Raw genomic sequence first — 23,608 nt, 5'->3', positions numbered from 1 at the left:
TTAAAGCCCTGAGCAGGTTGGGACCGGCATATCTTCGGGACCGCCTCTCCCTGTACGTTCCCCGGAGATCGCTTCGATCAGCGAATAAATATTTACTTGTGGTCCCCGGCCCTAAGGAAGCCCGCTTCGCTTCAACCAGGGCCAGGGCCTTTTCAGTCCTGGCCCCAGCCTGGTGGAACGCTCTGTCAATGGAAATCCGGGCCCAGCGGGACATATTATTGTTCCGCCGGGCCTGTAAGACAGAGCTGTTCCACCAGGCATTCGGTGATTGAAGGGGGCGGTGCCATGTCGGCCTCCCACCTTTGGGGTGGGGGAGGGTTCTCCCCACCATTGCACTTTGTTAATTTGTTTTATTATTTGTATATTGATTTTAGTTCTTGTTTTTATCGATTTTAACTGTTCACCGCCCAGAGCCCCTGGGGATGGGCGGTATATAAATTGAAAAAATAAATAAAATAAATAAATCTGTGGTTTATCAAAGTTTTGTTCTATAAACAAGCTTCCTGTTTGCATTTTTTCTTTCGAACAATGGCTAATATTTTGATTCCTTGTATTTATCATTATAATTCTTTCTGGATCTTTTGCTGAAGGCAGAAATATGAAATCTCCTATTCTTGTTCAGGAAATTAGGAAGTATTTATTTGGAATTATTTTTATGTTTTCTAGGTGCTACCTTACTGGGGAAATCCCCATGAACGAAAAGTGATCAGGAAATTCTGGAGTCAGGTACTATTACACACACATTTGTATGTTATTTTTAATTGCTAGTTGTTGTCTCTTTTATGCCAAAAACTGAGGACATACTTTAAAACAGATAAGGGTTGTCCAGTCCTTTTCTCCTTAGTATGTTTTAATTTTTATTTCTTCTGTAGCATCCAGTTCTGCATTCCTTCCCACCAAGCCATAACAGTTTTGCATCTCCCTGGTTCCCTCACACTCCAGTTCTTGCTAGTCTGCATTGTATTTCCTAGTACAACTTACCTGCTTCTCCCATGACTCAGAATTTCTTCTTGGTTTCAGCATCACCACTTATTTCTCCTGTTGGTTGTCCCATGAAATTCTGGGAAGTTTCTAGGAAGTTTCTTCCAACATTTGAGCACTTCTTGAAAGGGGAGACTCCAGCAACTCTGGCACTGACAGTTGACTATGATGCCTCATGGCAATCTCCACAGAACTCTGACAATATTGGGGAGATTTCTTCCTGAGTGGTAGGGTCACATAGCATCTTAAGTGAAGGCCATATCATTTGTCTCCTATACTAGTTTTTAGTATTTGTGCATGAAAGTGTGAAACTTCTAAACATGGGAGACAAGAATTGGAAACAACATAGGCAGATGTTTCCAGATGAGAAAGATGTTACTTACAAGCAGCATATTAAAAATGCCCTTTTACTATAATTTGGGAGAAGTGAGAATTCCTAAGCATAGATATATGACCTTCATGCCAGCGATAAATAAATTCTGCTTATTTAATTCAAGTATCAACTTGTTTCTTGGTTACAGAAGACTTTGTATACTCAGGATGCTCCTTTCCATGTGGTGATCACCAGTTATCAGCTTGTAGTCCAAGATGTAAAGTATTTTCAGCGGGTTAAGTGGCAATATATGGTGCTGGACGAAGCACAGGCACTCAAGAGTAGCTCCAGGTAACTTTGTGCAGAACAAAAAAGAAAATGCTTTTGATCTCTGAGTGAGTTCTCTGGGTTAGATCTTTTTGAGTTGAATTATGATATTCTAGGATTCTTCCTTCTCTGCCCAAGACCCCATGCCTTCTATTTTGAATGTGTACACTGTTGTGATATCTTAAGATGGTTGAAGGTGCTCATGTTTTACTAACAAAGAAATAATCAATATGTGACTGGAAAACTTAAGTTTTCCTATCTGGATGAATGCAATTGCTCCTTATGACTGTCTTAACTATCTGTTATTTGAGAGCTGTTCAGTAACTTTTAAAAAATTGTTAGAGGTGGGAAGTAAGCTTTACATGAACAATAGCTTCCCATTCAAGCTTTCCATTCAGAATCTGGTCCTATCTACTATTCTGACGCGAGGAGGGATTCCCAACCCTTTGTCGTCAAGTGTCAACGCACACGCACTGGTTACAAACTTAAATGGTTTTATTTAACTTCTTCATACACATAAGGAATCTCTACTCACAATTCTTCTAAATAACGAAAGTAGAGAGTGCATCTTTCATGCATAAAGGCACTTGATGGAGCTTTGTAGACTCAATGAATTTGGTGAAAAAAGAGAGATGACTTGCTCCTCTCCCTGCTGAGGTGTGAATGAACAAAAGAGGAAATGGCCTTAACAAGTTTTGGCAGGCTTTGAATGCCCCAGGAACTGAACCTGTGGGGTAAGGCACTACAACTCCCAAGATGCACTTCTCTTAAAACTATAGGCATACATTCTAGTCTGGTACATATTGATTAATATAATCAGCTTGCTGCTGGAACAGTACATCTACCATATATTTTATGGCTCTACCTCAGTGATATTTGGGTGCCTTACAATTTGATTTTATCAGTTGTTTATGATACATCATATCTCTAGGGTTACTGTGAGAAAGGGACAGAGTTGAGGAAAATACATGTAATCTTTGCCTTTCTGAGAAGAGATTCGTTAACGTGTTTTACAAATGTCAACAGAATTGACTTCATATTGCCACTTTTTATTATAGCTCATTTTTAAGAGTTAAAACACTTTCATATTTCAGTGTCCGTTGGAAAATTTTACTACAGTTCCAGTGCCGAAATAGACTGTTGCTGACTGGGACACCTATCCAAAACACCATGGCTGAGGTATACATATTTTGTTTTTTTCTTAACACCGCCATTGTCTTTATATCGTTCTGTACTTGTTTATGAACCAACCTGTTAAGGATCCAAAGACCATTGTGAAGAACCATGCCTGCTGTTAAAGCTTTGTTTGCTGTTTTGAAACTAGTCTACTGTTAGAGAGATGAGCCTTTTTCAGTTTAAAAGATTGCTTGTTCTTTGGCTGTGGGAATGCCTGTATCAGAAATAACCAGCCAAGCTTTGGCTAGGCAGTGAATAAGAATTCTTCTTATGTGGTCATATAATTTCTGTGTTCCTCACTACTTGGTGTAACTTTGTGAGCTACAATGAGTAATAACCTGAGATCCAGTGAAGGACAGATAGCACATTCACTTCCTGCAATCGGAGGACTGTGAGTCTGCATTTTCCCACTGTTTGTAAATAGCCAGGGCTCCTTTCCCAACATGGACATTTGCTGGTCACCCACATGTGTGATTACCTGTACTACTAATGGGAGGGGGAACAAAAACAAGGTTACTCATCTGAATTTTTTTTAACAGTAATCTGCAATGCCATGTTCCTGTCCACCTCCTGTTTGAGCCCACTGTCTGTCCACAGGTTTAACCAAGCAGTTGGTTTAACTAAGGAGGGCGTAAGGCCTTTCCCATCCTATTTATAATCAGCCTTCTCTGTAGCTTCTGGCATGATGGTTAAAAGGTTTTTTTTACTAAGTGGCCAACCCAGTTGCTTTCCGATGTGTATGGTTGGGTAGGCCTTTTTGAAGAAAATTAACTTTGTTTTTAGCCCTTTCAGTATACTTGGCAAAAGGAGTTTTTTTAAAGGATACCTGCTTCTAATACATTTCTTTTGTTCTTGTGTTGCAGCTCTGGGCTTTGCTTCATTTCATTATGCCAACATTGTTTGACTCCCATGAGGAATTCAATGAGTGGTTTTCTAAAGATATTGAAAGCCATGCAGAGAATAAATCAGCCATTGATGAAAGTGAGTACTGTATGGGAAACTGTATGCTGTAGGTCAGAATTGCACCATTTGTGCAGTTAATCACAATGACCTTAATAAATAATGTGTAATTGCTCAGTTGCTTCATATCTTTGGAAATCAGGCTCTAGTTTATTCTGTGATACTGTAGAATAATTTTGTACACACTGGGAAGTAAGACTGTAGAAGGAGATGCAGAGGAGGAGGAGCAGCTGTAATTTTTTACAGCTGTGGACTGTCGCTTCTCTAAGGTCCTACAACTAAACATTTGATAGATGGATTTACTACAAAATTGCTGTAATACGAAGTGACTTTAGCAAATCAGTTTGGAACTTGGAAGCTGAGATGTACTTTGGCTATAGTATCAGTATTACAAAGGGTGAATTTTCATGTAATGTAAATGAGGTTACATGACCAAGCCTAGGCTCGTTTTAGGCTGAGAGGGAGTTGCTGGCCCAAAGTCACCTCATAAACTTCCGTGGCAGAGCGCACATTTGAGTCTGGTCTCTAAGACTCTGCTGCAACATTCTTAACTGCTGCACCACACTGGCTCTTATGCATTTCCTCTTTTCCTCATGTGGTTCATTTCAGTTAGTTAATTGACATTTAGTGAAAACCACACATGCCTATTATATCTGAACTGGTAAAATGCTTTTCAAGCTTACTTTTCAAACCAGGATTACAGATTGGCTTCAGAAGATAGTTTGCTATCATGATTTTGAAGGCAAGCACGAACAATAGCTTGCCAGTTCAGGTATAATGGCAAAGTGTGGTTTGTGCTAAACAATAAATAAGAGTAGGAGTCTTTGAGCCCAAGTTTCAGTCCTGTAACAAGCAAACTATGGTTTGAAATTGTTTGATCTAATCTGAGTGTCCTAAGAATACTTTACTGGAAGTAAACCATACTGAGTAGACTTCAGTAGGATTTTGAGTAGGCCTGCTTTTTATTGCACTGTAAATAACTGGCAGTAGAACGTTGTTTTAGATCATTGATTTAGTAGTCATATTTTCTTTGTTCTTGAATTTCAGATCAGCTATCCCGCTTGCACATGATCCTGAAACCTTTCATGTTGAGGAGAATCAAGAAAGATGTGGAGAATGAGCTATCAGACAAGGTGCAAATCATATTAGTTGAGAATCTCAGCTACTTCCCCTTCACTGTGTTTTTCAGAGTTTTATTATAATTTTTGCTTGATCTTGTGTCCTCAGTTAAATCTTCACTTGTTCAACATCCACTTCACATGGTGTCTCTCACTACTCTCAGAATTCTAAAATGCATCCTTGTATCTTTTAGCTCCCCTGTGAATCAAAAAAATCTGTTTAGTGGACTAGTAATTTTTGCAAACCGGGAGGAGTCTAGGTCTGCAGATACATCTACTTGCGGGGGGCGGGTGTTAAAAAAACCTAAATATTAAGAGCAATGTCTGCATGTTTGGACACCACAAAAAAGAAATTTGTAGCAACTAAAATTAAGCCCAGTGTTATATTATGAATATGTCACCACTAGAGGGAGGGCAAGAGGATGAAGGTGGGAAGGAGAGACTGCAGGAGATGAGGGGGAAATGGAAGGGAGGCAGAGCCAGCAGAATGGGTAGGAAGGGGGAGCAAAAGCAGAGGAAAAGGCAGCAAGAAAGAAATTCAGGCTAGCAATTGCAGGAGGGGGAATAGGAGCTAGAGGAGGGAATGGTTTTTTCCTTTGCCGCCACAAGTCTTCATAGGTCTCCTCCTTGTATTTTCCTATAGGAAATTTATTAGAAAACCTTTATCACAGAACTTCGTCCTTTTGAAAAAGCGGTAAAGGCATAGATGCTGCAACATCAGCTTGTATACTTATGCATGCTAGGTTTCTGTTGTTTTTGTCAACTGGCAATGGTTGACATTTCATTAAAACAACAATATAGTGCAAAATCAAACTTAAACTTACAATGGAAACAATAATTTAGTGTTTTGTACATAATTATATCAAAAGTATTTGCAAGCAAATATGTCTCACATCTGCAGTTAACGTGTGCTTTTTTTGGCAATGACCAGTATGTATAATGATTATCATCTAAATGCGTAATGATTATAACCTAAACGTTTCATTTCCCTTCCTGCAAGTTTGAGTTTTGAAAGATAACTGATACGGAAACTGTTACCTCTTCATGGAAATTTATTTTAAAATATATTGTACTAAAGATAATTGGTTTTTATATATTGTATTGTAGATAACTGCTTCTCACGCATTAGGAATATTGTTTTTGCTTCACACCCATTTATTAATTCCATCTGTAAGGCATAAGCCTGCATCCCCTTAAGCCGTGTCCAGATCTACCTGTTGATATTCAAGAGATACAACTGCAAGACGGGTAACTCTCTAGTGAGATTTTAGTCATAACTATATTTATGCCAGGGGGTTGCATCATAGATTTTTTAGAGCAGTAGTGGAGTACTGGTCAGGCACTAGCTGCTTCTTTAGTATCAGAAATTCATATATCATTCTCTGTTTGAAAAACATACGAGGCAGTTTATTGCATCATCATTAAAATGCATATGAAGCAAAATAAGAACAAAATATTAAAAACAGTACCTCAGTCTAGTAGCAAAAAATAATGCTCAGTAAATAATTCTGTATTGCTCTATGCAGTTGTTTAAATCCTACGTATGAGGAGAATTAGAAACATTGCAATATTGCCTCCCCCACTGTATTTTTTTATTTTATTTATGTTATGTATAGTCTGCCTTTCTCACTGAGACTCAGGGTAGATTACACAGTGTAATTCCATACAATCAACGCACACACAAATCCTAATTTATAATAGACCTGTCTGTACTACCTCAACAATGAATACTAATCACATGTATGTAGCCTGTGCATATCAAAAAGTATGCAAGCGTGAAGTCCATTGCCCAAATGACAGACAGGGATCATTCCCCATCAAGCATGGGATTTGCATTGAATTCTTCATACTGGCTTTCACCAGCTTTGGAAAACTATAAGGAAACAAATCTGCCATCAATGAGAGAGAGAGTACTATGCAAGAAGCTGTGATTTCTGCATCAAAATTCTGAAACCTGGAATTTTGAATTCCAGTACCAGAATAAATGATGTAAAGATATCCAACTATTTTATTGAAGATAGAGTTAAGCTTTCAATAAACTTCAGCTTGTTATTTGAAAAGGACCTAGGTCATTGTCATTCTACAGTAACTATTATCCCATGTATTGAATTTTGTGAGATGGTGTCACAACCTAGAGATCCCCACTCCTGACCCCAAATACCAAATCCAGTCCCTCAGGACCCCTAGGAACATCTAAGCGCTCTGGTCAAATACTTGTGAAGCTCTCCAGCTTCCTTGAGTGCATGTACACTTTATGCTAGTAACTCTGGACATAGGCAGATAAAATATATTATTGGAGTTTATTGAAGAAAGAACACATGAGCGTATGCAAGGCAGGAATCATTCTTTAAAGACATTTAGGCAAGGCACAAAACAAATAAGAGCTTGCTATTCTAAATATAATCTAAATAACTAAAATTACTGCAAGATGACAATCTAGCATTCTCTGACTTTGTTCCAAGGCTGGTTGATCTTACCAAAGGCTTAGCAAAGAGTCCATCCATACTAGCCAACTCTAGGCATCCTGGTAGAGTGGCATGGAGCTAAGAAGCTCTCACATTGCAGATGGATGGCAATGACGGAAAAGTAAAGGTTGAGTTTTTGCCTAGAGACGGTGAGGTTTCTTGAGATCTGGGAAAGTTGGCCCACCAACCTAGGAATCAATCAGGGCTCAGTTTCTTAATTGGCATTAAAGCATATGAAAATGTGGGAAGTGCTAAGTAGGAGCTGAGTTCAGCACCAGGCTCCAGCCTGCTCAAGGACACTTTCTCACAAGAGCAAAGTAACCCACAGGTGCATCCAGTTAACAAGGCTAGGGACTTTCAACCAAACATGCCTAGCGAAAAGTCTGTATGAACAGAAGGCTGAACCAAACACACTCTATAGAAGCTGGTAAAGGCCTGGTTCTTACAAATGATTCCTATCCAAAATATTCCTGGCCAAGAAAGGATTTTTTAACAAATTAATCGTGGATCTTATACAAGATTGATGTGCAGCTAAGATTCTGAAAAAGAGCTTTGCCTGATATGACTGCTCATAGCTTATTTGTTTAAAATCTGGTTCTGTTGCCATATTCTTTTAGTAAAACACTAAATCTAATGTACTCTTTGTTTAGATTGAGATTCTTATGTATTGCCAGCAGACCAGTCGACAAAAATTACTGTACCAAGCTCTGAAGAACAAAATTTCTATTGATGACCTTTTGCAGTCCTCCATGGGCACAACCCAGCAAGCACAGAACACTACCAGTAGCCTCATGAACCTTGTCATGCAGTTCAGAAAGGTAAGGTGTATAAACCTCCTCAATCCCTGATACTGTTTGTCTAGAGCAACAATTCCCATAAGCTGCAATCATTCTTGGTTGTGACCTTTTACTGTAGTTCAGAATATGCAGATGGAAATACTTTTTGTTCATGCAATAAGATGAGTGTTCCTTTTGGAATGAAAGCAGGAAGTAGAGGGATGAGGAAGACAATGTTGTTGTTGCTTTTAATTTAGACTAGTGCCAGAGCCCGTTGTGACATAATACAACAGGCTCTAGCAGCAGGCGCCTGGCCGAGCTGACCTGTGCTGCAGTGAGCCGCCGGGTCGGGCCACCCCGCACCACAACAGACCTAGCAGCCCTGCACCGCAATGGGCCGGCCACCCTGTGCCACAGCTGGGCAGGTCACCCCCACATCGCAGCAGCCAGGTCACACCGTGCTGCAGCTGACCAAGCAGCCCTGCACCACAGCAGGCTGGGCTGCCCCATGCCACAGCGGGCCACTGGGCTTGGCCCTCCCATGCTGCAACAGGCCAGGCAGCCCCACGCTACAGTGGGCCAAGCCACGCTGCAACGGGCTGGGCAGCCCTGCACTAGTAGCGGGCCACTGGGCTGGGCCACGCTGGCGAACTGGTCCCTGAGGTGGCAGGAAGGCCCGGGGCCACAGCACCATATCTCTCCACTGCCGCACTGGTCCCTCCCTGGCTTCCAGAATCCCAGAGGCAGCAGAAATCCCCAGTGGCGTGGCGCCAGGTCTTCTCATCATTGGTCCTGGGTTTCCTGGGCCTCTGGAAGCCCTGAGGCAGTGGGAAGGCTGCACTGGGCCTTTCCGGGCCTCTGGAGGTCTCGAGGAGGCAGCGGGGAGGCAAACCATGTTGCTAACGACTCATTTCTTATCCCCACGCAGATACAGTACTATATAATAGTATTTTATATAATAGGATATGTGCCCAGCTTTATTTTGTTTTCCCAGCAGTTTTTTATCTGTTAAATTTCCTTATAGGTGTGCAATCATCCAGAGCTCTTTGAAAGACAAGAAACATGGTCTCCATTTCACATTTCGCTAAAGCCATACAAAATTTCAAAATTTCTGTACCGTCATGGGCAAATCAGGGTGTTTAACCACTCACGGGACAGGTAAGCAGTGTTGCTAGTCCCTTTAATTATTTTCATTTTGGTTTTTTTTCTGTTTGTTGAATGAATACTATTGTACTGAATTGATTCCAACATCTCTATAACTAGAAACTTGGAGGACTTTTTGCCAGAATTCTCTGTTTATTGTTACATAATTCAGTTGTGAAAAAACAAGTTGGACAGAAGAGCTGTAGTAGGTACATACAAAAAAGAGGGAAAGTAAACCTGCAACCAGCGCACAAACCAAACTGAACCAGAAAATGTTGAGGAGCAAAGATAAAAGCAAGTGCCCCTGAAGATAAAAGCAAAAATCAAACCTACTCTTTAATACCAATATAATTTAAACCTATGATATATACTTTAATAAATGAAAAAAATGTTTGTAACTTACTGAACATTACCATTAACAACCATAAAAGGCCAAACATTTTACAGCATCATCCTAAAAACAAAAAAAATCATATTCATTTACTGTAATGAAATATCTAGTCTTGTCATTCTTTCCAGAGTTGATTGATGCTGGTGCCTTCCTAGGAAATCTGTTACTTTAATAGGCCCTTCATTCTGCCATCTGCTCACCATCTATAATGAAAGAGACCCACAGATTAAACATTCTGCCTTAGTTCACTATTACGGTCATCAGTTTGGTGTAATGGTTACAAGTTGGGGCTTGGAGAATGAAAACTCAAACTGGGCTTCAGACATATCACTGTCTGACTTAACTTGGGAGTTGACTAGGGGTCTGCAATCTGTGTCCAGGATTCAAAGAAAAAGCTGGATTTTTGCTAATTTGGCTTTCCCCAATACAGGTACTTGGATTTAGACACACATATACCCTGAATTAATCTGGGTAAATTTGGGATGTGAGGGTGATCTGGCTGCAACATCTGTCACCCCATTGATCGCCAGGGTTGATCTGGCTGGCTAGGCGGATGTCCCCTTCCTCCCTCACCGCTCCATGTGCATCCCTCCCGAATCTGCGCACTCGGTGGAAGAGGATGACCATCCCAGATAGGAGTGTACCATTCTTCGGTCAAGGGTATACGATAGCTGCACTCTCCTGCTAGAACCTCCAAACAAGCTCAAGGTCCATTTGTAGGCGAACGTAGGGTTAATTCTGGAAATTTATCTGGTTGTTTCCCTAGCTGTTTCCTTGCAAAGAAACAGCAGTTCCCACTTTTTTTGCACAGAGAGTAGTCAGTTTTCAACCAATCTCCACCAAATTTGCAGGAAACCTACTCAAAGACCACCCAAGTTTCAGGTAGATTGGATTCTTAAGGTCCAATTCTAAGGGCCCTCAAAGAAGGTCCCCCCCCAGCCATTCCATTGTTTCCTATGGGAAAAAGCTGACTCCCACTGCATAAAAACACTGGGGCAAGGCTGCTATGGCCAAGGCACAGTCCCAGATGTAAACTCCATACACAGAAAGCCCAACAGAACCAAACCAAAGCCCCCGCACTACCCAAGTGCCCCTGAACAAGTTGCCCTCAGCCACTTTCCACTCTTCTTTATGATGAGAAAGTTTCCAAGCTGGTTCTTAGGACACAGACACACAAGACCAAAGATACCAGTGGCCAAAAGCACTCTCCCAATGTAAGCTCAACCCAGGGAAAGCTCAGCAAAACCAAAATGATCTCCCCCAAATCCAAGTGTACCCTGAGCAAGCTGCCCAGCCACTCCATTCTTCCATATGATTGGAATGTTTCCAAGCTGATTCTCGGGACAAAAACACACTGGGACAAGACTGCCATGGCCAAGACTCACTCCCAAATGCAAGCTCATCCCAGAGAAAGCCCAACAGAACCAAAATGAAGCGCAGGAATGGAATTCCCCCAGAACCAAAGTGAAGCAAGGAGACTAACATCAAACCACAGTAGGTTCCCAGCAAATTTGGTGAAGTATGGTTGAAAAATGAAACCACCCCACACCCCCTCTGGACAGTTTTCTCTATAGGGAATAATGGCCAAATTAACTTGGATTTCTCTAATCTGTCCAAACTGGATCAGAGAATCTTTCCTGGGTTTTTTGGAGTTCCCTGAATCCCAAATCCAGATTTCCTGGATTTTTTTTAGCACATACCCCTAAGGTTGACTTGTAAGCCAAAGCAGTTGGATCTATATCATAGAATTATTCTCAGGCTTAAACAATGCTCTGTGCTCCTTGCAGGGAAGCATAGCAAGGTAACAAATTCTAGACTACGATTGTCATTTATATTATCACATGTCAATCCTCTGTTTTGTTTTTTAAGGTGGTTGCAGCTTTTACTTTCACCTTTTGCTCCAGACCACATCCAGCAGTCTCTCTTCCATAGGAAGGGTATGTTATAATCTTTCAAAAACAGGGTGAAATATAATATACCATTTAAATTGAAATACTGGAATAGATCAGTTTTTTTCTTTAATTCAGATTACATTTTAAAAAGAAGGCAGTGCCACGATCTTCCTAATTAATGCAGTTGTTTATCTGCCATGTCAGACATAGTAAAAATACTTTCTTGCAGTGGAAATACTTTGTTTTCAATCTTGTGCCCAATGGATGGAAGAAACAAATGTATATATGTGTGGTATAGTGGTTAGCATATGGATCAGGACTTAAGAGACTGAGTTTTAAATCCTAGTTGGCCACAAAGCTCACTGGATGACCTTGGCCCAGTCATTCTCTTAGCTGAACCTACCTTACAAAATCCTTGTGAGGAATTACAAAATGCAGGAAGCAAAAACCCATGTACGCTGCATTGAAGGAAGTAGTGGCATAAACCAACAGTTGAAGGAAGAGCAAGTTAAAATGTGACAGATTCTTATTTATTAAATCCTTTTAAATATTTGGAAACTGTTGGGTTTTGCCACTACTGCCCTTCATTTGCGTATCTATTTATTTCTCAAACTAACTTCTCTTCTAGAATTTTTATAGCTCTTTTCATTCTTTTCAACGGTTAAATTAAAAGTTAAATGTTTTGTGCTTTGTTTTTAATGCTTTGGCTGTTTTTTTAATGGTCAGTTTTTATGTTGGGTTAGTCAGTCTTTTTACCATGTTTTATAATATGAACTGACTAGCGCAGGTCTCAGGAGATGCAGCATATACATTTTCTAAATAAATAGTTACATAAGCATAGTGGCTGTGCCTCCTCCCCACCACCCTGATCCCCGAATGAATGGATTTCAGGTTTACAGATCTGGTATTTGCTCCATTGAGTTGTATGAAGGAGAAAGTCTGTGAAAGGCTGAGGGGCCTTCTCTCTAGACTCTTTTTATCTCCAGGGTAAGAGTGAAGGATATAGGTACAACTCCTGCTTCCAGTCAGTGGTTCCTCTGTGCCTTTTCACTCTTGCTGCCCTGTGCTCAGTCATTTTCCTCCATTTTGCTATGTTTATTTTATTGCTCCATCAATCAAAATTATTGGAGACCACAGGCAATCACTCTTGTCACATTTCAGAAATGTTGCTTTGACAGTAATCATAGGGTATTCACTGTAATAGTGCCTTCTCTTCTTTAAAATAAGTGAATTAGCTAAGTGGAAGTATGATGATTGCTAAATATTTTGTGTTTGTTTTGTCAGTTTGAGCAACAATTACTGGACAACCATCATGACTTTGTATTGTCGAAGGCTTTCACGGCCGGAGAACGATGGTTGTTGTGGGTTTTCCGGGCTGTATTGCCGTGGTTTTGGCATTGTAGTTCCTGACGTTTCGCCAGCAGCTGTGGCTGGCATCTACACCTCTGCTACGCCTCTGAAGATGCCAGCCACAGCTGCTGGCAAAATGTCAGGAACTACAATGCCAAGACCACGGCAATACAGCCCGGAAAACCCACAACAACCATCATGACTTTATCTTAGGGCCTTAATTAAGGAGCAGGCCCTTTGTAACTTCTGCAGCTCAGCATAACTTTTGCAGGACCATAATATCAGTGTTTTTAAGGTCCCAGTGTCTTCTGTAGCAGGTATTTATTGTCAGCATTGTCGTTTTTCATACAGGTTCTGAAAAAGAAAGTTGTTTCTCTTTCCTACGGTTTATTGATGTTTCTCCGGCAGAGATGGCAAACCTCATGCATCAGGGACATCTAGCCAGGTGAGGAAACCAGATAGGGGGGAAAATGAGAGTACATGTTTTATAAAGGTCTGTGAAACAGATTTTAAAAACTATTTTCAGTTGCATGTGCCTAATAGGAGTAGTTGTATATATTAAATGTTCCTGTATTGTTGAAGCTCAGAATCAGGCATGGAAAATGGTCATGCTGATAATATCAGAATGGGCGTGGGTGCAGCGGGGGCGGGGTAAGTAGTAATAATAATAACATTTGACTTACATACTGCCCTTCAGGACAACTTCAGAGCGGTTTACAAAAGTATGTCATTATTATCCCCACAACAACAATCACCCTGTGAGGTGGGTGGGGCTGAGAGAGCTCCAGGAAGCTGTGACTGACCCAAGGTCAGCCAGCTGGCTTCAAGTGGAGGAGTGAGGAATCATGTGCTTAATAGGGGGTAACTGTATATATTAAATGTTCCTGTATTGTCAAAGCTCAGAATCAGGCATGGAAACGGTCATGCTGATAATATCAGAATGAATGTGGGTGCGATGCGGGGGGAGTGAAGAATGAATTGCTCTATTTGTTTTGGAGTAAGATGCTTTGAGCACAGTGATATATTTTCCAATAAATATGTAGATAAAAGGGTGTTAGAAATTTTCTTCTGTCTTCTTTGTCCCTCCCAAAATCAAGACAGAATTCATAAACAATGTAAGTTTCTGCAGCCACATAATTCTGAATTCAGAATTTTAGCAGTATTCAAGCATGCATGTCGGCTTTAGGAAGAAGGAGACATGTTTACTGATAAACTGCATAAATACACAATAAAACAATTAGTTCATTTTCGTGGCTTCTGTGCAGTCCCAATGTGGCCAGCCACAGAAATTTCCAGAGCTTTCTAGAAGACTAGGAGTGTCCCTCCTCCCTTTGGTTTTTTCCACCAAAATCATCATATTCCCTCAGTTCTCTTTTTGCTGGCACAGAGAGAGGATCTCTGTTGCTGTTCTCTGCTTTTCCCTGACCTCATCTTTGAGGCTGAGGAGAATTATTTCTTTTAAAAGTTTTAAGCTGTCAGTAGTCATTCCAGTGAAGAATAAAACTACATTTAAAGAAGAAAAGTTTCTATATTTCCTATCATCACCTCTTTAAGATGCCGGAAAATACCAGCCTGATTAAAGGCACCTGCTCCCTCCCTGGCATCCTTGATTTCCAAGGGCAAAGTCTAGAGGGGTGGCCTATCAGAGCCCTCTCACAATGGCACTTCACAGCGGCAGCTGCACACCAGCCTGATTAAAGGCACCTGCTTCCCCCTCTCCATTCCAAAGGTAGATGCCTGGAAATGTGGCCTGACAAAGCCCTCAGTTCCAAGGCTCTTTCCCAGAGGTTTTGCTTGTATGCCTGCCTGGATAAAGGCCTCTCCCCTCCTTTCCTGTGTCAGTTCTGAGGGGACACACCTGGAGCTGATCCAAGGCTGTTTTTCCCCAATGCCTTTGGAAATGTTCCTGCCTTACTCAAAGAATCCCTCCTCCTCCCATGCCATCCTGAGTTCCAAAGTGCAGTCCCTGGAGGCAGAAGGTAATAGAGCTAACACAGTGAAATAGCAATCTGGAACCATCAGTGTAATAATTGGGGCTCCTCAGCGGCTTCTATTTTAACAGAGATGACAAACCTGCACGGTGCTAGGGTTGCTAGGTTCCCCCACCTCCCAGGTGGGAGGTGGGAGGCCCAGCACTTACCTGCTTTTTGTGCACATTCCTGACCTGCATGATGATGTCACTTCTGGGAAGTGACGTTATCGCACGGGCTGCAGGCCACCCTGGGAGCACTCCTGTGCTTTGCAGGGGCTCAGTCTGCTGCGCTCTGCAGCAGCCCGATTCAGGCTGCTGCAGAGCATGGGCGTGCTGCTGCATTCCTGATTCAGGCCTGGATTGGGCTGCTGCAGCGTGTGGAAGTGCTCTGCATGGCCCAGGAGCACACCCTGGGAGGTGCATTCTTCCCCTGTCGGCCAAGTAATCAGGGGTGGAGGGTGGGAGCAGGGGATCTCCCGCCCTCAGCGGGGAATGGCAACCCTGCCTGCACCTCTAAGCCCAATACTTTTTGAAGACAATTTTTTTTCCTGTTTGTTCCATGCATGCATACCCACACTTCCATTTTTCTACCAGAGAATGGTGCTGGCTCTCCCCAGGGTTCTCAATTGCTGTAAGATTCAGCAGTCATTTAGGAATGTGCAGAGGGTCACACAGAGTAACTTTATTCAACAGAAACAAAGAAAAGAACACTAGACCTAGCAGAGGCCTTACCCAGTAGTCCCTCAGACAGTTTACACAGACATGAGAAAAACCTGGACTGTAACTCCTTCCGATTCTTGTGTTCTGGAACTAACATAAAACATCAAACAGACTCCCCAGCATTACAATTGCCACTGCTAGGAGAGAGTTCTTATTGCAATTGTGTTCATCCTGTCTCTGAGGTCATTCTTGTATGAATCCATTTCTAACAAGAGCCAGTTAGGCATAAAGGTTAGATCATTGGGCTAGGATCTGGGAATCGTCATTGTGCCTGAAAGGCTTGCTTGTGACTTTGGGCCCATCACATTCCCTCAGCCAGCCCTGCTTTGCAGAGTCATTGTGTGGATTGAATGGTAAGGTATAAAATGTTATAGCCACTTTAAGTCCTATTGGGACTTAAAGGTAGGGTTTAGATAAACTACACACCCATCATTTTAAAGAACATCTTATGTTTCTAATCAGAAAAATTGGCTGTTGTCAGGGCCCGTGTTGCATCCTTTAGCAAATTTATATTTCATTCCAGTGGTCATGGTTATTGTTGTTGTTTTTTTTTTAAATTTTATTGGATTAGAAACATATAATAACAATTATAATCACATTCTTTAATTTCTTCTAATTCTAACCCCCTCCCTTTCCCCCCCCCTATTTGTTGACTTCCAACAGTTTTCCAACCCCCTATCCACTTTCCCTCTACTCCCTTCATACTTATTTTATTTATTTATTATAATATACTTTCAGATTCTTCTAAGCACTATTTCCACTTCCTTTCACATATAAATTGTCATATAAATTGTCATATAAATAAAAACCTCTTAATCTATCTTCTTCATTAAAACTACTAATAATATTCATTTTGATAACCTGTGTTTTATCTTACTCCTTCTATTCTCTTCGATATGGGACAAACAATTTGCCCCCCTTTATACATCAATTCCAATACTGCTATACACATACTTATTATACACACTTATTGTCATTTGCTTAGGCTTCTATTCTATATATTGTTCTTTATCTATACATATACCATAAGTCTAACAATTAGACCTATCTTTAAATTTACGTATGTATGTATATATTCACTCTATGTTATACGGTTATCTTTCCAAAAAATATAGATTAGTTAATTTCTATCCCAATAATTCTCATAGTATCAACACTACTTAATATAATACTTAAAAATCATATAAAGTTGCTTAGAATTTTTCCATTAACTCTCCGCCCCCTCGGTATAGTCACTTCTCTCCTCCTGTGTACCTCAATAGTTTTCAAACTGCCACAGTTCTCCTCCCACCTCCCATTTTTTCACCAGCTTTCCCCAGTCCGTGTTAAACTGCCCTGGATCAAGGTCTCTCAGTTTTCTTGTCATTTTGTCCATCTCCGCCATGTACAGCAATTTGTAAATCCAGTCCTCAATAGTTGGCACTTCTTGTACTTTCCACTTCTGCGCATACAAAAGTCTGGCTGCTGCCGTCATATAAAATATCAATGTCCTATGTTGTGCTGGAATGTCTTCCATTCCCAAGTTCAGTAGCAGGAGTTCTGGGTTCTTATTAACTTGAAATTGTAAAATCTCACTCATTACTCTTATTATTTCCCCCCAGTACTGCCTAGCTACCTCGCAAGTCCACCACATGTGATACATTGATCTCTCATGTTTTTTACATTTCCAGCATTTATTAGACATATTCGAGTTCCCTAGCGCAATCTTCTTTGGCGTCAGATACCAACGGTAGATCATTTTATAAATATTCTCTTTAATATTGGTACATGTCGTGATTTTCAATGTATGTTTCCACAAGTATTCCCACGCCTCCATTGTTATTTCTTTGTTAAAGTTTATAGCCCACTTCACCATTTGCACTTTGACTATCTCATCTTCAGTATACCATTTTAACAACACTTTGTAAACCTTAGAAATTTCCTTTTGGTCTTCTTGTAAAATTACTTTCTCTAATTCTGAGTCCTCCATCCTTATCCCTCCCTTCGCACAGTCTGAGTAATAAAGATCTCTAACTTGTCTATATTGAAACCAGTCGTAATTTGGAGACAACTCTTGTTGCGTTCTTATTCTTATTTTAGAAGATTCTATTTGAGTTATCTCCTTGTACGTTAAACACTGTTGTTCATTGTCGACCGTTCTTGGATCTATTACTTCATATGGAACCACCCAGGAGGGAATTCCTTCTTGTAGGTATTCTTTATACTTCTTCCAAATTGTAAAGAGGCTTCTCCGAATGTAGTGATGCAGAAACATAGAATCTGCTTTTACTTTGTCATACCATAGGTATGCATGCCATCCAAATAATTGTTTGTATCCCTCTAAGGCCAGCAGTTTGCGATTTTTCAACATGATCCAATCCTTCAACCATACCAGACAGATTGCATCATAATAAAGTCTCAAGTTGGGCAGTTGCATTCCCCCTCTTTCTTTTGCATCCTGTAACACTTTCATTTTCACTCGAGGCTTCCTGCCTGCCCACACAAACTCTGATATTTTCCTCTGCCATTTATCAAATTGCTTGGAGTCCCTAATGATTGGTATCGTCTGTAACAGAAACATAACTCTTGGTAACACGTTCATCTTAATTACTGCAATTCTTCCCAGCCATGACAAGTTCAGTCTATTCCATTTAATCAAATCATGCTCTATTTGAGTCCATAATTTCTCATAATTATTCTTGAATAGATCTATATTTTTTGCAGTCAATTCAATTCCCAAGTACTTCACCTTACTTGTTACCTCACAATCTGTTATTTCCGTTAATAACTGTTGTTTTTGTTTGGTCATATTCTTACATAAAATCTTTGATTTCTTTTTGTTTACATAGAAACCTGCCAAGTCTCCAAACTCTTTAATTTTTTCTATTACCTTAGGCATGTTTTCAATTGGATCTTCCACAATTAACATTATATCATCTGCAAACGCTCTGACCTTATAGGAAAAGTCTTTTATCTTTATACCACGGATTGCATTGTCTTCTCGAATCTGCATCATCAAAATTTCAAGAACCAAAATAAACAACAATGGGGATAGCGGGCAACCTTGTCTTGTACCCTTTCCAATAATCAGTTTTTTAGTCAGCTCGTCATTCACCACAATTGCTGCACTCTGGTCTCTATAAATTTCTCTCACTGCTCTTATGAACCTTTCCCCCATTTGTAGCTGTTCCATGGTGGCAAACATAAAGTCCCAGTTCAAATTGTCAAATGCTTTTTCAGCGTCTACAAAGAAGAAACCAACCTCCTTATCACATCGCCTGTCATAATATTCTATAGCGTTTATAACTGTCCTTAGGTTGTCTCTAATTTGTCTATTTGGTAAAAAGCCTGCTTGTTCTTCTCCAATAACTTCGGCTAGCCATCCCTTTATTCTCTCCGCCAAGATCTTTGCAAAAATCTTATAGTCATTATTGAGTAAAGAGATAGGTCTGTAGTTTTTAACATTGGTCAAGTCCTGTCCTTCTTTGGGGATCAATGATATATTTGCTTCACTCCAGGTATCTGGGATCCTTTGGTCCCTCAAAACACCATTGATCACCTCTTTTAAAAACGGTACCAGTTCATTGGCCATTGCCTTGTAAAACTTAGCTGTAAGTCCATCAGGCCCTGGCGCTTTTCCTAAGTTTGTTGACTGTATTGCCTTCCTTATCTCTTCTTCTGTTACTTCGCTGTTTAGTTTAACTCTCCACTTCTCGGAAATTACTGGAAGCTTCATTTTCTCCAAATATGCGGCTATCGCATCTTTATTCACTTCTTTCTTATCATACAATTTAGCGTAGAATTTATAAAAGGCTCTACTAATAGCGACCTGTTCCAAGTGTACTTTATTGTCATCACATATTTTATTTATTATCTATTTCTCCTTTCTTTTCTTCAATTGCCATGCCAAAAATTTCCCAGGTTTGTCCGCCCCTTCAAACGACTTTTGATTCAGTCTTTTAAGATTCCATTCCAATTCTTTATTGTTCATAGCCGTCAACTGCTCCTGAAGGATTTTAATATCCTGATATATTTTCTTTTTCCCTGGTCTTTTCTTCAGCTGTATTTCTTTGGCTTTTATTTTTTCCATAATCTCCTGTCTCTTCTCCTCTTTTTTCCTTCGAAGTCTTCCATTTAAGTCCATTAATACACCTCTGATTACTGCTTTATACGTGTCCCATACCTTATTGGTTGGTACTTCTTGATTCATGTTGTACTGTATGAAGAATTTAGTCTCCCTTCTCAACATTTCCATATTTTCTCCCTCTTGCAACAAATCCTCATTTATTCTCCATCCTTTTCTCTTAATTCTTTTTCCAAACTTCCACATAATTGGGTTATGATCTGAGCCTACCATGGGCATTATTTCTGCCTCCTTAGTCCAAAGTACTAAGTCCTTTGAGGCCCAGATCATATCAATACGCGATAAGGTAGAATGTCTTGCAGAGAAAAAGGTATATTGTCTGCTTATGGGATTCTGCGTTCTCCACACATCTTCCAACGCTTCCTGTTGCATTAATCCAAAAAAAGTCTTTGGTAATAGTCCTCTTTTCTTTTGTGTAGTGGCTGATTTCTTATCCTGTTCCAAATTCGTAACTCCATTGAAGTCTCCTGCAAGTATTATCTGATCATATGAAAGTTCATCTAGTTGCTTCTTTAAATCCTCAAAAAAGCACTCTTTAGCTCCATTAGGTGCATATATTCCAATCACCAACACTTTCTTTAAATTCCAAATACATTCCACTGCTATAAATCTGGCTTCCCCATCTCTAATTATCACCTTTGGCTGCAGCTCTTCTTTTATATATAGTACCACTCCCCTTTTTTTCTTTTTTGAGGCCGCTACAAATTCAATGCCCAATTTACTTACTTTAAGATATTTTACGTCCTGATTTCTAATATGAGTCTCTTGTAAGCAAACTATATCACATTTCTGTTTTAATAGCCAGTGGAAAATACTTTTTCGCTTATTAGGTGAGTTAAGTCCATTTACATTCCACGATAAAACTTTGCACTCCATATTCAAAGCCTTGTTGTTGGTAAGTCTTTTTCATTGTCCGTCATGAACCTTTCCATTTCCAGTTCAGATCTGATGCGCTTTCTTACTCCTCCAAATTCAAAAGATATCCCTTCCAGTAATTCCCATCTATATCTTACTTTCATGTCTTTCAAAGTCTGGACTAACACTTTGTATTTTTTCCGGTCCAAGAGCACCGATCTGGGTAACTCCTTCATAATGATAATTGTCTTGCCATCAACTATCAGTGGATCTTGAAATTGCTTAGTCACTATCATTTCCCTTACATTCCTTGTCGTAAATTGCACTATCACATCCCTTGGTACCTTTCTCTGGGTCGCAAATCTGGAATTTATTCGGTACACCACATCCAGGAAAGCCACAACCTCCTCCTCCTCCTTTTCCAGGTATTCAGCTAACACTTCAGTCACCTGTTCTTGTGCTGTCTTTCCTTCTACTTCCGGCAAACCTCGAAACCTCAGCTGCTTCTCCATATATTTACTCTCCGCAACTGCCATTCTTCCCCTCATTACTCTCATATCCGTTCGCTGCGTCTCTGTAAGATTGTCCATCGCCTTCTCCACATCGTTAACTTTTTGCTGCACTGCCTGCAAGTCGGTTTGTATCGTCTCCATTCCCTTTTTTACTTCTGCCAGCTCATTTTTAACTGTCTCTTTGACATCTTTGACTTCTTTCACCAACTCCAATTTTGTTTCTTTAAGCTCCTTTAGCATTTCACAGAATTTTTTGTCCAAGTTCTCTATGGCTGCTTGCCACTCTTTCTTCGACATCGTGGGGCTTGATTTACCTCGCTCCCACGAGTCTGATCGTTTTCTTAGCTCCGTGGCGTCCAAATTGATAATCCTTTTAACTAATTTAAAAGTCCCGGTCCTTTAAATAAACAAAAATCGCTCCAAAAATCCAAAATGTCGGGCGTCTTTTCTCTATGGTTTCTCTGTACCCTTTTGCAATCCAAGATGTCCTACTTCCGCCCTTGCTGAAGCCAAAGCCCTTCCCTGTTCAAAAATGGCGATGCCCTTCTTCCTGTCTTCCAGTAGGGGCCGTCTCCTTCTGACGACTCTATCACTATTACGTACTTCCTGTTTCCCGACTCTCCGCTGCAGCTCTCGCGATGGTAGAAATTTTCCCACAGCCTGCTATCGATTCTCAACCACAGGTATGATAAACAAATGTCCCTTTTCTTAAATTACTTCTTTTTACTTAGTCCTTTTTCCAATCTATTTCTTGCCGGGTTTCCCCCTCCTTATAATAAGTCTGTTGCAGTTTAAAAAGTCCTTTTAAAACTTCGTTACTCTTAACAGTCCATCCCAATTCAGGAGATAGTGATCTTTACCTTTTCAAACGTCTTTCTGGGTTGTAATCACTGCTTCAATCTTAAGTTCTCTTTCCGTTTGTTTTCCCCCTGTTGAAGCTTGGGCACAAAGGTCTTATGCCAGCCGCACTGGCCCCGGGTCTGCCGCAGAGATCTATGCCGACCTGTCAAAGGGTGGGACCTCAAGGGTCGAGAGAGAGTCCTTAGCGCAGAACCCCCCCCTCGCCCGAGATCGACGCACCCTGAGGTCTTTGAGCGTTCTTTGCCTGTTCTCCGCCTGAGAGCAGGTGGCCGGGGGCTATTTGTGCCCCTCCGGCCGCTGAAACGGCAGCCCGGTCAGCTCTGCACTTAGAGCTGCGTTAGACCTCCATGGATCCCAAACCGGAAGTCGGTCATGGTTATTGTTGTTGATGGCCTGCAGATTAAATAGTACTTCATCTCTAATCCAGTGACTGTAAAGTGTGAACGCTATAAACTGTTAGCCTATGTGGGAAGCAGAATTCTCCTGCTGCAATTTTTCCTTTAAGCTGTTGATCAACAGACCATAATGTTCCTTTTACCATCCCCTTTGAAGGGAGCATGACACACATTATAACCCCACCCTGGGGCCAAATTGTTACAATTGAGATTATTGAACATCTCCAGCGGCAGATTGCCTCTTTGTATAATAAGATAAAAACTCAGTGACTCTTTAAGGACTAACATGTTTGATATGAGCTTTTGTGAGTTCAGCTTGCTTCTTCAGATATCTGTGTTTTTGCCAGCCTATTATTGTGACCAGTCTGTTCCTTTAATCTGGAGCTGGACTGCCTTAGTCCATGTTAGGACTTGGTGTTCTAAAAAAAAAGTAGTGGCTGTTACTGTGACTTGATACAGAGACTGGATTCTTCAGTTCAGATAGACAACTCTCTATGGGGATGAACTGACTTGTTGCCAAATCCTTTAAATTAATTTGTCTATCCTCAGTGATGATTTACTCTACAAGAGAGAATAAAAATTCATTGGTTTGCTGCCTTGTCCACCACTCACAGCTTTCCTACAATTCTTTTCCATATATATGTTGTTTTGTAGGCTCAAAAGTCTTCCCCACCTCTCCTGTTAAGGCAGGTCACCTGTCCTCCCATTAATTGAACTATTTGGCTCAGTATTCCCCCTGAGACTGGAAAAAGGTGTTATTTTTGAGTGTTCCTTACTTGTTGAGGACCTATGGAAAAGCCTATTTTAGGTCCAGGTAATCTAATTTAGTGTATTATAGTCTTTAACAGTTGTGCTTGGCTGTCTTATTCACACATCTCTCTACCCTTCCTGCAGAGAGTCTCTCTGCTATTGGGGGAGCAGACTACTAGTGGCAGAATTCCAACACCTTGGATGTTTATAAAATGCATGACAACTAAGGTATCCCACTTGAGACTACAATACAGATTTTTTTCCTCTGCTTTGTTGATGGTTGGTTACTGACCTTTCCCCCCCTTTTTTGTCCTGCTAGTTGAGGAAGAGTTTCCTTCAGGGATGTGTGATTCAGGTTTCCAATAAAGGAAAAATCGAACCCGATTCGCAAAGATTCGGGATTTCCAAAATGGCCCCAGCATGCTGGATCAGTTTCGGAAACCCCAAATCAAAGATTCCCAAAGCTGTTTATATAGCTTCAGGAAGCTTTGGGTCAAGGAGTTTAAATGCCTATTTCCCTGCCACTGC

At 40.7% G+C, this 23,608-nt stretch overlaps 1 protein-coding gene across 1 annotated transcript in view; it reads left to right on the top strand.

The window, feature by feature from the left end:
• INO80 (INO80 complex ATPase subunit) overlaps positions 1-23,608 on the top strand; it is a 110,133-nt gene that overhangs the window by 48,954 nt on the left and 37,571 nt on the right. The window contains exons 15-23 of the mRNA XM_054971763.1: positions 667-726; positions 1,503-1,645; positions 2,716-2,800; positions 3,661-3,778; positions 4,805-4,890; positions 7,991-8,158; positions 9,141-9,274; positions 11,520-11,587; positions 13,244-13,337. Coding sequence (XP_054827738.1) covers positions 667-726; positions 1,503-1,645; positions 2,716-2,800; positions 3,661-3,778; positions 4,805-4,890; positions 7,991-8,158; positions 9,141-9,274; positions 11,520-11,587; positions 13,244-13,337 — 956 coding nt within the window. The remainder of the gene's footprint in view (positions 1-666; positions 727-1,502; positions 1,646-2,715; positions 2,801-3,660; positions 3,779-4,804; positions 4,891-7,990; positions 8,159-9,140; positions 9,275-11,519; positions 11,588-13,243; positions 13,338-23,608) is intronic.

The sequence above is a fragment of the Eublepharis macularius genome, chromosome 2, assembly GCF_028583425.1.
Source record: "Eublepharis macularius isolate TG4126 chromosome 2, MPM_Emac_v1.0, whole genome shotgun sequence".
NCBI classification, from domain to species: Eukaryota; Metazoa; Chordata; class Lepidosauria; order Squamata; family Eublepharidae; genus Eublepharis; species Eublepharis macularius.
Note: the sequence above shows the minus strand (reverse complement) of the source record. Positions and strands in the feature narration are given on the sequence as shown.